Here is a 17,890-nt window from a genome sequence, read left to right as displayed (position 1 = left end):
AAGACTTGTCATTGATGAAATATATTTGTAGGGTAGGGCCATACTTAAGGGAGAGATGTGGTTTGGAAAAAACATAGGTGTGCCTATAGCACCTGTTGGAAACACTTTCAGGTAGTGTTTTTTTCTTGGAGTTGTGCAGCTGCCCTTTGTATCTGCCACACAATACTAGGAACAGATGTGTTTGATTTAAGGAGTTTCCAACAGGTCCTACATGCAAATCCAACATGTTCTGAGTCATATTTCTTCCTTTGAAGAACTATAAATACTTCCCGGAGTGTCAGAAGTGGAGAGTTTTTAAATGGAAAGAATTATGGAATGTCTTTGGAAATTGAAAGAGACATGTTAGCCCATTGAGTCCAATCCTTGCTTAATTCTGTAATTCAAATTACAGGATCCATGACAACTATTTGACTCTATTTGAACATATCATGTAAAAGTGACCATCACCTTCCTAGTTAATGCTTCACTTTCAAAGAAACTTGATTGGTTTGTTTTGAGAGAGTTTAATGTGTTAAGGACAGATTTTGCATCTCATGTTTCTTAATTAACTTCTTCTATTTTTAGTTGGTTTAGACACCTTAATATCAACCAATGTCTTTGCCAATGCTTAGCTTATCCAGAAAACTCAGAGTTAACCTCAGATTTAGTACATTCTCTCTCATGGTCCGTAATCTTTGGAACAGCATCCCCCAGAGTTTATAGTTACTACTCTCCAAGGGATATGTTTCCAGGCCTACTTGTGGAATCCATCACATTTTTGTGTATTTTATTTATTTGGCTCTGTCCTGATGATTATGATTTTTAAATTATTCATTTTAAATTGTGTAAGACACTCAGAGACTTTTTGGAGTAATACAGCTGCTAAGTCCAATAAATTAATGTATTAACTGTTGGAATTAATCTTCAGTTAATTTTCATCTTAGGCATTTCAATCTTAGGTATTTCAGTTATGCTATGTTCATTAAGTTACTTCATAGATCTACTTGGTAAAAAAAAACCAAACCAAATTTGCATTTAATCTCTGTGCTGTTTCTTTATGGCTGTTGTTGCATGTGAGACCCCAATCTAGTTCAAAACCATTATGAATGGGCAAGAGAGGTTTAAATATTTACTGTTGCTTTCCAAAATTTGTGTCTTCCAATAGGAGTTTAAAAAGGCTGTGAAACTCCATTGGTGCTAGTGTGTGAGGGGGAGCAACTGAACATGTGTAAGCAAATGAGAAAGCTTTATTTGATTTATTTGTTTTAGAAATATAACCATGCATATTGTTCCAACTTCCTAGATACAATTACCTGAAACAGATGACCTAAATTTTTTTAAAAAAGAAAAATGCATGTGTTTCTTTCTTGATGATTTTCTTCTTCTAGCATAGCTGACAAGGCAGGCAACACACAGCACAGCTACATTTTATAACAAAACACTGACATTAAAAATGTGTGTTTGCTAAAAGGACAATCACAGGACTCTGGAGGATCAGCTTTTAACTAAAACCACTTGTGTGAAATATTTTTACTTGATGATCAAGTAGAAAACAATGGAGAAAAAGAAAAAAATGTATAGAGGAAACATGCATAGTTGAAATGTCAGGTCAGACTTTCACCTTTCCTCATGTGATAGATCTCATTCTTACAAAATAAGAAAGTTAATAAATGGTTTTGCACATACTCTCTATTTCAAATGCATCGGTGTAGTACTGGGAGCTCATTGTGACTGAGAGAATGCAAATTGTGTAGTATAGGTAGTTAACTATGGAAATTGGAATTCTGTCACTAAGCAACAGGTTTTAAAACTGTTTAAAATCATATGACCGTGCTGACTTATGATGGCAGTTCTGGCAGTAATTGTTAAGTGCATTGTGTGTGATCATTAAAATGCAACATCAAGTGACTGCAACTTGTGATTTCCTCATTGACTTCATTTGTCAGAAGCCAACAGTCAAGGTCACAAATACCAATCATGTGACTGTGGTTGCCAAGTGCGCAAACCATGTTCGCATGACTGTGGGGATGTTGCAACAGCTGCCATTTCAAGGATGAACCTTAAGTCTCCTTTCTCAGCACCATTATAACATCAAACATAATTAAACAAGTGGTTGCTAAGTGAGGACCAGCTGTACATGAGGTTTTCTTTATTCCATTTGTGGGATTTACATAAAAGACAAGCAGCGTTTGCCGCTATTTCATCCAGGATACGTGTAACTTGTAACCCTTTAAATCAATTTGATTTGGTTTTGAAGTTAAAAATGTCCATATAATCTGGTTTTCCTATTGATAAAATGGCAAAGGAAATCTAAAAAAGAAAAAAGAAAACTCTGTCCATTGTAATACCAATTGCACCACAGAATGCTGGTTCAAAATGTTGAATTTCAGAGTTAAGGCTACAAATCTGTCTAAAACTTGTCAAAAATCAGCAGCTGATGGATGAGGTAGTTTTGTGCCATTTGCTTCCAAATGAGCCATCAACTGTCAATTTATTCTAAGTTGGGTGATATACTGCATCTTCCCCGCACACAACAACATATATGCTAGAATATCTTTATAATTATTTTTTCATTCTTTTTTTTTCCATCTGAAAATGAATGACAGTATGTAACCCTTTCCCACACCTGGGTGCTGCTGTCAATATACTGAGCACTGAGCAGTCTTTAAATAACTACTTTATTGCTAGCCAGAGTTCATAACAATTATTTGCCCTGGCTTCACTCATGAAACAGGAATGGGTAGCAGCAGATCTCTGAATTTTTATATGTTGCATTTTAATGTTTCCTATTTTACAAAGAAAAGGAAAACATGAAACAACAAGCCTGTTTCTAGTATTTCAGAGCAGCTGAATTTAGCATAGCTATTCGGGCATATATGATGCCTGCAGTAGCCCCAGTTCTCACTTTACAGTTCAAAAATTGGTGCGTGCGTCATCAAATGAAAACATATCTATTTCTCTCTCTCATTACACACAGACACAGCATAATAGTGGGCAGAAATATTAAAGTGCTGTGTGTGTTACTGTAGTATAAAGACTATGTCCTTGCTCCAATCTGGCACCCTCTGGATGTGCTAGGCATGCAACAACCAGAATTTCCAGCTAGCATTTCCAGTGGTTATGGTACTTGGGAATTCTAGAATTACAATCCCCAACTATTTAGAAGATGGTAGAATGGAGAAGGCTTATGTATAATGAAAAGTTATGTATAAAGGTAATGGTAATACAAACACTAGATTGTTCTTAAACACTTGAGGCCCAAATACATTTTAATTTCCTTTTGTTTATCAGCTGTTATGCAGTTATAAACAGATAACTGCCAATTACACAAGAGAATTAAACTTACAGTAATTCTAATTTTTAATTTTATACAAATAAAATTTGTGAAGTTAATTGATTGACAGAGCACATCTTTATGCATGTTAACTAAATGGATCATATTCCTAAGTAAATGTGCATACAATTAATGCATTGCTGAATTAATAGATTTTTGGATAAAAATTTACAGGAATAATCCATTTAAATTTCAAATTCTTGTTAAATATCATTTTGTTCTCTTCCCTCCTTTCTTCCCTATAATGGAGAAACAGCTTTTGCATTCCTTCCAAACATGCTTTTAATTCCACCCCCACAATTCAATCACTTTTAAAAAATCACTTAAGAATTTCATTATGTACTTAAGTGCCATTAATTTTGCTGGGATTCAAGGACACCCAACTTTCTTGGCATGGCATCCATTGTGTAAATTGTTCTGTTATAGGTCCATTACGTCTGGCAGATAGCTACTCTTAGTGCTCTCTCTTTGACAGAGCAATCCATCCATCTTGGCAGCCATCAATTTATCATGTTCCATTTTGATAGCTATCTATCCTCTCACTCATCATCTTTATGAGGTTGTCTGACATAAGACTTTTCTGATGCATTAAGAAATAAATGAATGACTGCATGGGCTGGCGAAGTGTAGATGAGTGAATAAATGACAGGTTGGTACAGGTATGGTTCCCGCATGCACTCTATCGAATCAAAATATCATGTTTTAAAAACTGATATTATAGAAAATGATAGTATATCCCATTCTATGATAAACTAGATAGTAGGGCTGTCATGCTCCAAAAAACAATTTGGAGAGGAATATGCTTCGGACTTTACCCAAGCATGGGACCTTTCTGCTTATATTGCATGTATTTTTTTCAGCCTTTGTATGAACTTGAAAAAATATGAGGAAGCTTTACTGAATGGAGTTAAAAAGCTCATCCTTAATGTAATACTTATGGAAGCCTGGAAGCAGATGTATGATTGCTTTGGTGCTGTGCTTATTTTTGCATAAAGTGAAAGCAGATCTTTTGAATCATTATTAAAGTATATACAGCCCTACTAAATAATACAAAATGATTTATGATTCTCTATGTCAAGGGCCATCTCACCCTGTGCTCCCTAAAAATGTTTGAAATCTCTGTGGTTTTGTTTAATTGTGCTTCTCTTATGTGATTGTCTTTTAACAAAGCAACACCATCAAATTGTCGTTGTCATAATCACCACTGACAATGGCAAAAACATTAATTTCAGAACTTTTAAGACAGTAGACATGTAAATATCTTTCAGCATGCTTATCTCAAGCTTAGGAAATAAAGAAATAAAAGAGCAAACAAAAAAGTGAAACTATGGGGGGGGACTACAAAACAACAGCAGGTTTTCAGGCAAATGAACTTCATCACATCATTGGGCATGCACTGGTTTAACAAAAGCAAGGCCACTGTTGTCTTTAGTGTTAAAGGGACTATCTTTTTTCGATTAAATATTTTAGACTAAATATGTTTACATTTTTAAAAAATCTGATCACATTCAGGGGTTTCAATCATTGTTTATTATTCTGCCACCTTAATTATAAAACATAGCACTAACAGAATGTTTTAGGTCAGTTGTATATCTAGGGATCCATCAAACTAAATTACAATTTAGCAATCACATCTGACTATTAGTCTTGGAGGTTATTACCTCCCTGGTTAAGGTGTTTGGCTAGAAACTGGGAGACCATGAGTTCTAATCCAACTTAGGTACAAAGTCAGCTGGATAACCTTGGACCAGTCATTTTCTTTCAGCTCTAGGAAGGAGGCAATGGTGAACCATTTTTGAAAAACCTTGCCAAAAAATCAGCAAAAACTTCCCCTTGCAGTCTCCAAAAATCAGACATGATTGAACAGAAGAAGAAGAAAAAACGCACTTCACACCTTTTGCAGACTTTAATATAGGATAGCCTTGTTTTCAGTTTAGGACTGAAAGGGGCATTTGTAATTATGCTCTAATTTAAACTTCTCATCCAGGCCTACCACTGGTATGTTTTTTGTTTTCCTATGGTCTTAACTAACAATACCATTCATGTCTAGAAATCTATCAGCAATTTAAAATTCTCCAAAATAGGACAAATTGGTTTAGGAACACTATCTGAACAGTTTGAATTACATTCTCAATGATCCAGTTTATTTCTCTTTGTTTGGGTAAATTTCTTCAAACCCTTTATCCTCTGCCATGGTTTTCCCTTATTTTACTCTTATTTATACATTTAAAAGGATGCCTTTAACACATTATCATCTTTCTCATATTTAGAGATTAATTTGTGTGTCTGTGTGTGTTGTTATTTTTATGATTAGACAACCATTAAAAAGGTTACCTTATTAATGGGAAAATAAATACCATATTTACCCAATGTATGCTCTTGAAATAAAAAACAAATCTGAAAAAAAAATCTGAAAAAAAAATCTGAAATTCAAAACCAATTCTGAAAACTCCTATCTGGTTGTCACCCAATTCTTTTTTTCTAGCAGAGATACTTTAAAAAAGTAATCTAAAGTTGATCTGGGATTTGCTAAATTATAAAACTGGACCTGATATGTTTTATTTTATATCATACCCAAGCTGTGGAAAAAGAATCAACTTTCTAACACAGCTTGTAGAACTTAAATTTTTCCTTGAGCAAAATAATACTATCATATTCAAAAGTCAGATTCAAAAAGGCTGATGACAGAAACTATGTGCATTATGAAATATGTGAAGTTTATCTTTTAACCTAGGAGTCTCCAAACTTGGCAACTTTGAGACTTGTGGACTTTAACTCCCAGAATTCCTCAGTCAGCCAGGAATTCTGGGAGTTGAAGACGATAAATTTTAAAGTTGTCACGTCTGGAGACTCCTCTTTAACTGATTGGTACGACATGTGGAGATAATTTCTCAACACTTGGCAAAATTTCAGGGACAAATTTCAGTATGGTACACTATAAACAAATGTATACAGAGGGAAAAATATCTGTGTACAAAAATTTACCTATTGACAGACTCTGTTGGTTGAAACCATGATAAGTTAACTGAAATGAGATATTTGGACTTAACAATAGTTAACTTCCTCTAGAACAGGGGTCCCCAACCACCGGGCCGCGGACCGGTACCGGGCCGTGGAGCACTCTTTACCGGGCCGCAAAGAAAAAAAAAAAAAAAAAATGGCGGCTTTCTTCGCCTTCGGTGAATGCTGCTGGATCGGGATCAAGGACACAAATGAAAGAAGGGGAGGGAGGAAGCAACCAAGCCTGTCCTGCTCTCTGGCTCAGCTCTCTCAGTCGCTTTCTCGCCCTCCACCAGCCCAGGAAGAAACTGCTTCAAAGAAGCTGGGGGTGGCTTTTCCTGTCGCCGCAGCTTCCCGGCGCCCGCTTTCACCCACCCCACCCGCCCGCCCGCCGCGGTTCAATCCACAGTGCTCCGCTCTGCCTGCCTGCCTGTCTGGTTGTTTGGGAGCAGCTTCGGCTGAGAATAATAACTATTCGCTCTTTTTATCAGCCGAAGCTGCTCCGAAACGAAGAAGGCAGGCAGGCAGGCAGGTAGAACGGAGCACTGTGGATTGAACCGCGGGCGGGCGGGCGGGCGGGTGGGGTGAAACGGGCGCTTGGGAAGCTGTGGCGACAGGAAAAGTCACCCCACCCCCACCCCCCGGCTTCTTTGAAGCAGTTTCTTCCTGGGCTGCTGTAGGAGCGATAGAGTGACTGAGAGAGGAACGAGGCAGACACCTGAGGGAGGGAGACACCTGAGGGATGGGGCTGAGGGAGGCAGGACCAAGGCGCTCCCTGAACTTGGTGGTTTGCTGGCAGACGCTTTATTACCCGACTAGGTAACAACATCAGATGTTACCTAGTCAGGTAATGAAACGTCTGCAAGCAAACTACCAAAGTCGGATTCTCTCCCCCCCCGGTCCTTGAAAAATGTTTCTGCTTGAAACCGGTCCCTGGTACAAAAAGGTTGGGGACCACTGCTCTAGAATACTCTTATTGTAAGCTCTGTCTTTATTTCAATAAGGTTTGAACTATATCCCATGAGGAACATTTGCAATCAACTTTCACTGGGAAGTGGTTAAGTAGTTGTAGAATCTCATTAAACTATTGTAGTATATTTGTGAGCATATTTGAGTTGTTTCTTCTAAGGATTAGTATATTACTTTGGGAAATCAATGAATTTGAGAACTGTTAAACTGAAAAGAAGCATGCTTGCCCTACATTTCTAAAACAATAGTTTCAATCTAGAATGCCCACATAGAAAATGGTATTGCATATAGATGTATATTTTTTTGCAGTTGGATTCATCTTTGTGTTTACATTAAGATATGCATCAAAAGTCCATAAAACTTTATTCAGAAGAAAAATCAGTTGAGTTCAATGAGACTTACCTTTAGGGTAAGTATAAGATATGTGTAGAGTGCAACCAGAAATGAGAATAGCTAGTCTTAAAATACAAATCAATTACCTGTGGCTACACTCTTAGCATTCTCATTAATGCATCAATTAAAAAAAACTGTATTTGCAGGTCCGTTCTGTTGATCCAAATGGGAATCGGTTATTGCATCATGCAGCAAGATTCCATGGCATGTTTTTCTATATTATGTAGACCAGTATTTCTCAACCTTGGCAACTTTAACATGGCTGGCTAGGGAATTCTGGGAGTTGAAATCCATATCTTAAAGTTGTAAAATTGAAAAACACTAGTGTAAACAATATTGAAACAAGGTGTATTCTGAAAAATGCCCATCATTTTTTCATTTTTCCCTATAGAGCTTATATGAACATTTAAATGCTATCCCTTAGGATTCAAGGGTTGGAGAAATGAATACCCAAAACACATTAGCTTAATTAAAATAATGAGGAGAGTCATAACTGTAACATTGTTTAAAAGGGAATAGGATAACTGAAAATAATGTTTGAATAATTAGATTTCTAAACAAGTTTAAGACAACTTTGCTGAGATACATAGATAGATGTAGACTATACTATTTTAAAATAGTTCATGCAGTGGTTATGTAGCCATAATACATGTTTCATTTTCCTTTTTGGTTTTTTTAAATGGTGTCTTAGCTTTTGCTTTTTGCTTTGATATTTTTTTATAGTAAACTTTGAATTTCGTCCCTTTAACTTTGTTTTAATAGCAATGTATTGTAGCATGATTTATCAACATATGGCAGGTGGAAGTTGACACAAATTATAATGAAAATTAAAAGGCATTTATGCAGCAGGCGATTCCAGTTTAAGAAACATTTATTTGCAGGCTTTAAAAATGAGGGTTTAGAATCAAATGGATTTAAAATGAAAGTTTTAACAATGGTTACCTTTTTCCTGTAGCCATTCCTCTACGGGTCGGTTATATTTGAAGGGGCTTTTCTGTTTTACCAATTGGAACGCAGTATCAGTGTTTCCTTTAAAGTTTAAAAAACAGCTTAAAAACAATCTGAAAAGTCAATGAAATTGTTAAAAAAATAAAACATTCTAAGTTACTTTGATTTATTCATTTAGTTATGAAGGAATTTAAATAAACATGAAGGTATGTAGTTAGACTTCTTTTAAAATGGTAGAGAATAGCACACTGTCATTTCTTGGAATTCTAGAAAACTTTCCCATGTTTCAAGCATGTCTTTTATGAAGAGTAGATTTAACATGGAAATCCTTTCGATCAAACATATCAATTTTGGGAATCATGCTCGCTCACTTTTCTACACCTATCAAGGTCATTCTGTATTCTGTGCCTGTTTTCTTTAGTAGAAATTCCTCCCATCCTCTGCCTTCCTCCAAACTTTATGTTTACCTGCAAATTAGAAAAAGTATATTTACTATCTTCTCATCTAATCCATGCCATTCCCTTGGTTTACTAATCTAGTCACTTTTTTCAAAATAGTACAATTTGTCTAATACCATCTAACACCATCTATTTTTAACAACACCTTGCTATCTTCTTTCTACTTATTTGCAAATCCACTGCTGGATGAACTTTCTAGGATTTTTTTCCAGTGTTAATGTCAAATTGATTGGTCTGTAGTTTTCTGTTTCTTTTTACTGTTTTTCCCTTTTTTAAAGACTAAAACAAGATCAGTTCTTCTCCAGTTTTCTGGCACTTCCCATGTATCACAGGACATTTCAAAGATTGCAATAAAAATATATGCTTTGAAACAGACCTTTTCAACTTGATGCTGTCCAGATGTTGGGAACAATAATGCTCAGAATTCTCTCAAATGAGTTGATATTGTAACCTCCAGAACTTCAGCATGAATACTAAAATCTCCAGATAAAATAGGACTACTATTCTCAGAATGGAATTGTAGTCCATGGATCTAGTGAGTTTTGCTGAAAGGTAAGATACGTACGCATATACAGTTTCCAGCTTCCCTTCTCAAGCTATTATAGCTAAGAAATAAAACCTTCATTCTGCTGGGCTCAGATCTCTAGAATAATGAGGCACTATTTCAATGTTTAATGTTTGTTTTTACATGTCTGTGTGTTGAAAAATATTATATGTACTGAATTTATAACTTTATAGCAGAGTATGTTAGATTAGTAGTTTTGCCGAAGATGGTTGTAATAGCAGAGATGTTTAAGTGATGTGGCTTACTTTTCCCTATGCTTCCTATATAAAATAGTTTATCTTTAGAAGGCTCTACGACTAGTTAAAGCTTTAGCTCTTCCAAAAACAAATAAGTCTCTAAATCTCACCCCACCCCACCCTTAATTGATCATGTCCTCTACAGTTTAGCTTGAATGTTATATCTCTCCTTTAGAATTGTTTTGCCAAGACCAGGCACATGGAAGGTCAGCTAGGATGAATAGGCTGGTACTGTCTCACATAAATTTTGATAGCTATTAGGCAAGAAGTACAAACAACACATACAACATTGTCCAGCATCTCTAGAAAGGAGGATAGATAGATATAAACCAAGGACAATATCTTAATTGAAATGTCCTTGGCAATTATTCAAATGTTTCAGGTTCATTCAAACTGCTGACAAGTTGTATCACTGAACCATCTCCAGGTGCCGTGTTATTTATATCACCTATATTTTGTAAAAGTATAAAACATGACAAACACTCTAGGTATTTTGAGTCTCGGTGTATACCTAGGAAGAGTATTTTAGCCAGGAAAAGTAGACAGGAAAAATATTTTACACTGTCTGCAACAATCTAGGGGATTCTTTATAGCTCCTTTTCATGAAGAGGAAGGCCTCCTAGCTATCACGGGGATATAAAATTCTGTCCTTATTTATAGTTCTTTATGGAATATTGTCATGTTTTTGTTATTGCCTTATATGTAGATATTTTTCTATTTATTTTATGATTTGCTGTCAAAGTTATTCTTTTTCTTATGCTATACTTAATGCATTCTTCAGCTTTTTCTCTTTCTGCTTCCAGATTCACCTTTGGCAAAACCAAAAGGTTTGGAGTGCCAGTGAATTATTTGCTGAATATGAGCAAGTGGTGCGATGCAGCATTTAAAAGCGGTAATGAAAATCTGTGTTACATTAATAAAACTATTGGGCTAGCTTATCTGAGGTAGCAGTTCCAATTATATTCTGGCTGGTTAGACTGCATTTCAAATACAGCATCCAGTTCTGAACACTGAACTTAAAAGTGACACAGAGACATTTAAGCAGGTTCAAAGGATTTCTACTCAGATAATAAGGGTTTTAGAAACTTCATCCTATCATAAATGGTTAAAGAAGTTGGACATACTGTATTTCGTCTGCAAAGGAGGAGACTATGGGGAGATATAATAGTTGTTTACAGATATCTAAAAGGACATCATGTGCATGACAGAGCGATCCTGTTCTTTGTTGAATCCAAGGGCAGGACAAGAGCAGACTAGTAAAATCAAAAGGAATATGAATATGAGGAAGGATTTCCTGATGGTAAGACCTGTCAAGCAAAAGAACACTGATTAGAAAAGAGGTGAATTACCTCTTAGAAGCTTTCATATTGATGCTGAAGGGTCATCTGTCAAGGATGGTTTAGTATGAACAAGAGATTTGAGAACATGACCAATAAGAGCTCTTCCAGCTGGTATATTCTATTATTCTATAAAGCAAAGAAACCAATTGCTGCAACTAAACATCTTTACTTCAGCAATTGAAATAGGACAATTTTCTCCACCACACTAAAGGCAGAAAATTAATTTAGGATTTACAAGGCAGTCTTTATGACACATCAGTTTTTTGTCATCTACACCTTGTCACATTACTATATTCCTTAATGTCTACTACTTTGGATGGCTGTTTCATTCTGGCTAATGGTTGGGTTGGCCCTGCAAATCCTAAGAGATATAGGTGCTGTTAACTATAACTTAGAATTCAGGGAGTAAAAAAGCAAGCTACTAGAAGATGAAGAAAGAAGATCCTGAATGGAAAGAAATATAGCAGATCAGTGTACAATGTGCAATCCTATTAATATCACTTAGATTTAATTAAATTAAACTTTGTACAACAAGCAATTGTCTTCTTCAAACCCAGGAAATGAATTGCTAATCTCTACCATCTCTTTCAAATTTTTGATTTTAAATTTAAGTTTATATTTTTATTATGAAAGTCATTTTATTTATACACAATAAGATACCATTAATATTGGGGGGGCGGATTGAAGGACTTCTGGAAATTCAACAAAGTTTAAATTGTAACATTAGAATCTTTTCATATTCCTTTTTATTTATTTATTTTTCATTTATGTCAACCGTTCACAAAACTGTAAAAACATGTGCATGAGAATGTATTCATTTTTATACTTTATAGACAGGAGTGAATTAAAGGCATGTTGCTTACAATTATACACAAGCAATATAAAGTAAAGAAAGTACTATAATGATACCAATTACGAACATCAAATTCATTAAACTATACTGTTTTTAGGAAGCAGCTTAGATTAAAATAACATAGATCTCATCAGGAACCAATAATGCTTTTACTTTACACAAAACTATATAATTATAATTTACAAATTCATTGGATAGTTAACCTGGAACTCTTAAGAAAAAGAAACTCATAATACCGGCACAAAAATTCCATGAACATAATAAGCATTTAGTCATTTATATTGTATATTTCATAATCTGATTCTTAGCAGAGAGAAGATAAAGTTTGTAAATGCTACATTTTTCATTTTTTACTTTTGCTACTTATGGCTAAAGATACATCAGTGGCTTTTTCGATTTGCTAATGGATATTTGAGCATTGTAATTGCTTATTTCCAAAACCTCATTGTATCTGCTTAAATTATCAGTGTGAAATTACAGAAAAACAGAGAGAGCAAAAAAGAGAAAATCACTCAGTTTTTTTGGAAAATGACTTTGGCAACTTTAATGCTTCTAAAAGAGGAAGTTACATAAATATAACTTATTCATTGTATGAGAGAAAAATCATAACTAAATGGCATTTTATAAGGATAAACAATAAGTGTTACTTCCTTTCTTCCATTCTATAAAGCTACATAAGAAGTTACAGAAGTTACACATGCATATTTCCTGGCTAATTTAAATATGTAACTATGACTTATGGTTCTTACTGGTGTGTTGCTTCATTTATCTCATTAAAGATTTCACAAACAAGCTAGATTTCATTACACAAACAACAGATTGTTTTTGTCCTCATTTTTCCCTTAAAAATCAGGCAAATTTCCATCCAAATAAAATTTGGTCCATTAAATCTATTCATAAACCAAAAAAGAGTTTCTAAACCAAAAAAATAAAAGGTCTGTTTCGATAATGCCAAATTTTGCCCCTTAATGAACATATGTGTAATGATGAAATGATGTTATTGAAGTAAAGTAGAGTAGCATAAAGATTCCAACTATTTCTAAAAAACAGAATTAACAAGTTTGCTTTCAGGTGGAATGTTAAGATAATCTGATAAATTATGATATCTTTGAATATACTAATAAGAAACCTGGAGAAAAAAAATAATTTCTCCTAAGAAAGATAGTACAATATGTTTTAAAGACACTTTAACTTTTCAATCAGCTGTGTATAAGATTATGTTGTACATAAATAATGAAGGCCATAACTTCAGAAATAGATTAAATTTATTAAAGAATAACAAGATTTATCAATAACTATTACTCTTAAAGACTAAGTAACTTAATAAAATCCATATTTGCTAACAATTAAAACAAATAAAAATTGTTGCAGCTTTATGACCTGTTTATATGGCATGAGTTGGAATCGCTGATATTGATTTCCTGTATAATACTTTTGTTGTCAGCTTTACAATCTTTCTTATGCTTATCTTCACAAAACATTCAGGGGAAAAAAACCAAAACTATTATTCTCAACTTATATTTGCAATACTGTATGACCAAGCAACACAAAGTATTCATTTTAGCAAAGCTGGCATATGAACCAGACTTTGTAGCTCAGATCTAGTCTTTGTATTGCTGCAATGTGAATACAAATAATAATCATAAAGTATTAAAGGCAGCTGTGGGAAAGACTTCTTTTTAGAAAAAGAGAGGACTGCAATGTATAATGTCTAACAGATTGTTCGTTTATAAAGGTTTTCAAGCATCACAAGGTTAGATGGGCATCGCAAGATCACACAGGAAGTGACAAAACACAGTGTCATTGCTCTATTGCTGAGTGGTGTTACTTAATCTTCAGGAGTTCCATTGGCTGTGGTTGGGTTTCCAGACCTAATTCAAGGAGCTGTTAACAATCTATAAATTAGAATAGAATAGAATAACAGAGTTGGAAGGGCCCTTGGAGGTCTTCTAGTCCAATCCCCTGCCTAGGCAGGAAACCCTACACCTAAATATCTTGGGTCCTCATGACCTCTAACTGTTCTTAGTCTAATCAATCTGTTTTACATGATATTACCTTGAGGAGTACTGGGAAATCTGGACAACAGGAGCTTAGATGATTATCTTTGTTGTGGCAGCCCCTTCACTATGAAACAATCTAGCTCCTGAACTCAAGATTATTTCTCACCTTATCCTTTAAAGAAGTGGTGAAAACAGTCCTCTTCCACAGAGCATTTAGTGACAAATTCTTGCATTCCAAAAAGCAGCATCGGGGGAAGAATGTTTGGAATTTCATCTTATTTTTTACCTGCTTCTATCACTGCATTAGTTTTCACACAAAGAACCCGATGAATCACACCACACATACATTTTTGAAAAAAAGTAACACATTAATTTTTAAAAGGCTCTTGAACACTTTTTACTACAGTCTCCTTAATAGAAGTTGGTTCCTGAATAGTGTGGCTTCTTATTCATTCATTGTATATCGTCGTTATTTGGTCCACACTTACCAGTTGGTCCTGGAACATTATTTGCAGGTTTACTGTGATAATACTAAAAAGTTGCTTCATGCAGGAAAATTGAAGCACCAAATTATAGGCCTTTACAAAAATTTTGTTCCAACTTTTCCACTACCAATTAGGATAACCTACTTGTACTTCAGTGGGCCCCCTGAAAAAAGAAGTCATTAAGGCACTTGAACAGGAAACTATTTTCAAATTTGTTTCAGCTCTATAACACCTGTCCTTTTTCTCAGTGTATTTCTTATTTGAAAAAAGTAAGAAATTCTGGCTCTGCTTTTCTTTTCTGTACTTTCATCTCTTCTACTCTATGATGACCTTGACCTTCTTTTCCCTCCCTGTTTGATCCTGATATTACCTTTAAGTCTTTTCTTTGTTTTTCATTCTTCCCATTGTGATCCTTTATTGTCAAGAGCTAAACTTCACATTAAAACTACCCCAATGCACAGGCTTGGATCAAAGGTAACATAGGTACAAAAGATAAGATGAATAGGAGATGAGATGTAGAGAAAAAGAGAAAAAGTCAAGCAAAGCTAGACCTATTCTCACCAAGCCAACTCATCCCTAAATTTTTACTTGATCTGAGGAACAGTAAGTAGCAAATAGTAAAACAGTAAATATCTTCTTTGTAACTTCCTTTTCTTTTCTAACTCTTTCTTCCTCTAGTGTTTGTAACAAAATACACACCAGATGTGGACAGTTCATCTCATGCTTAAAGATAATTAGTAGCTTTGAATACTGACTCTAATGAAACTTTATAATTAGATTAGAATACTGTTTTCAAAAAGCTGAAAACCATAAAAGCCCATACTTGGTTTTTTGACCTCACAATTAGGTAAAAAAAATAGGTGAGTTAGATGATGACGTAGCATTAATAGATTGAATATTTGAACAAATATCTGAAGGAAAATTTCTCTGGAGTATGTCCAACTATCCATCATATGACATTAATTCATACTATTTTCACTATCCAGACATTTTAGACATGTGTCTCAAAGGGAGCTTAATGGATAAAGGGTAATTCTTAGGCACAACTGTAGAAAGCCTTTAAAAATCACCTCCTGCCAATAAATGCATTCAAAAATGCATACAATAAAAGTAGATTAAAAATATGCTTGTTAGGGGAAAATACTCACCAAACCATTAAATTAGAAAAAAAATCATTTGCAAAATATCTGTTATAACATTTACCTATTATAATAATGTTTATTAATTATTGCAATAGTATTTACGTTGGAGAGATACACATGAAAATATGTGTAAATGTTCATTAATACATTTAACAAACTGTTTAGAAATGGGACTTGTGCATACTAATTTATTTTTACACTGAATCATGGTCTCTCCCTGATTATATTTATTTTTATGTTCCATCTTTTCTGCTCAATATAGTATAATCTATACAGTTCTTCCCACTTTTATTTTATCTTCATGACAATTAATGAGGTTGAGATGTTATGATGCATCACCATTAATATAATTGCTAATAAATTCAGAAATAAAATTATATCCATGTAGTGTTTTATGTACATCCATATAGACATGCATATATTGATTATATTGCAAAAAAGAGCTTTTGCTTTATTTCTACATTTTATTTATTTTTTGTTTTATTTATTTATTATATTTCATATTTCTAGACAACCCATCTGCCACAAGGAGGGGCTTTTTAACACTTTGAATATTGGCATTCTAATTTGGCTTTCATTGTGAGCCTACTATATATATTTTGGACAGTATTTGACCTTATTTTCCAAAATATTTCTATATTTTCATATTTAAAACCTTAGAAAGACTTTGCAATTTTTTAGATTTCTGATCACATTCATTAATTTTGGTTAATGGTTTCTCATGCTGTTTATTTAAGCAATTTTATTACTTTTGATTTATGTTTTTATATTTTGTTATATATTTTAAATGCTTTGTACTTGCCATTATAAGCTTCCTAGCAAATCTTATGGCTAGTATTAAGCTATATTTTAGTATATTAGCTACTTCACCCTCATGTTATTATCTGCTTTATTAATGTGAATGAGGTAAAATGATGTTTACATGCGTAAAATTGCAATAATATATTTGTGGGCTAAGTTTTATACATTTTTACTTTAAAATCCTTATAAAGACTTTAGAAATATTAGATTTCTATCTAGCATTATTTTTGCATGTTGTTTTCACATGCTATATTTAGGTAAAACTAATAAGGATAGGATGACTAATCCCAATGAAATACAGTTAGTCCTCAACTTATGACCAATCACTTAAAGACTATTCCAAGTTATAACAGACCCCTAAAAGTTCTTCCTTATGATTTAGTTCTAAAGTTCTGATGTCTGACTCCCCCTCAGAATCACATGACCACATTTCATGTCCTTGGCAACTGGGTTGCATTTATAGCTATTTGCACATAATTATGTGACCATGAAGTATGACATTTTTGCCAAAACCCAGTGTTTATTTCTACTGTTTGGCAAATACGTCCCATGGTGAACAAGGGGTTTTCTTAATGAAAGTAGCATTCACTTAACAACTGCCATACATAAGATCATGAAAGCATGTCAGTCACATGCTTGATTCCCTTTTTGATGTCATGAATTATGAAGGGTGGGCTCTGTTACAGTCATAAATTGAGGACTACTTGTAAAGGAATTGGAAAGAATTATCAGGCTGAAAACTTAAATTACAAAACTCTTCCTAGCGAAACACAAATGATCAGTCAGATGAATTTTAGGAGTAAATTAGGAATAAAATGAATGATGTGGTATAATCCATGAGAGAAAGATATCTATCTATGGTCTTTACAAATCGCTACATTTGCAGATGATTCTATTAGTTTGGAAAGAGATCACTATATGTGAGCCATTTTTACATGTTTGTTTTTCATTTAGTCTTATAATGACAATGCACATAAACTAACTGCACGGTCACAACCTGTGACCTACCTTTGTTTTCAATCACTTATGATACTTTAATCACTGCTGTGTCATCTTTCAAAGCAGGGATCTCCAGGGCTACATTTTTAACTCTGCCTTTTAAATTATTTTTGATTCCTTTAGGGAAGTTTGCAGCGCAGTAGAATTGCCATCAGCTGCACTTCTAGGAACCATTGGAAGATTCATTTAAATCCCACAAAACGAGTAAAAGATGAAAAATTAAACAGTACAAACTCAAAGCATGAAAAGAAAAATTAAGGATCTGAAACAATCCACAAAGCTGTTAAACATTCAAAGTTGAGGCCATGTCCCAGTCATTAATTCAGCTGTCATAAAGTAGAGAGTATAAACATACAAGAATATAGCCAGTTCCCCAAAGAGCATATTT

At 34.2% G+C, this 17,890-nt stretch overlaps 1 protein-coding gene across 21 annotated transcripts in view; it reads right to left on the bottom strand.

Annotated features, from left to right (window-relative positions):
• Positions 1 to 17,890, bottom strand: part of NRXN3 (neurexin 3) — a 1,270,300-nt gene that overhangs the window by 123,889 nt on the left and 1,128,521 nt on the right. For 15 of the 21 annotated variants that reach the window (XM_087952028.1, XM_087952029.1, XM_087952026.1 and 12 more), the window contains one exon: positions 8,618 to 8,704. The exons of the other annotated variants lie outside the window; for them this stretch is intronic. In XM_087952028.1, the coding sequence (XP_087808154.1) occupies positions 8,618 to 8,704 (87 nt within the window). The remainder of the gene's footprint in view (positions 1 to 8,617; positions 8,705 to 17,890) is intronic. 21 annotated transcript variants of the gene reach the window in all.

Source organism: Notechis scutatus, chromosome 1 (genome assembly GCF_049901735.1).
Source record: "Notechis scutatus isolate UNSWTSFEM ecotype Mainland chromosome 1, rNotScu1.2, whole genome shotgun sequence".
NCBI classification, from domain to species: domain Eukaryota; kingdom Metazoa; phylum Chordata; class Lepidosauria; order Squamata; family Elapidae; genus Notechis; species Notechis scutatus.
The sequence above is the reverse complement of the archived record's forward strand: the minus strand, read 5'-3'. Positions and strand labels throughout refer to the sequence as shown.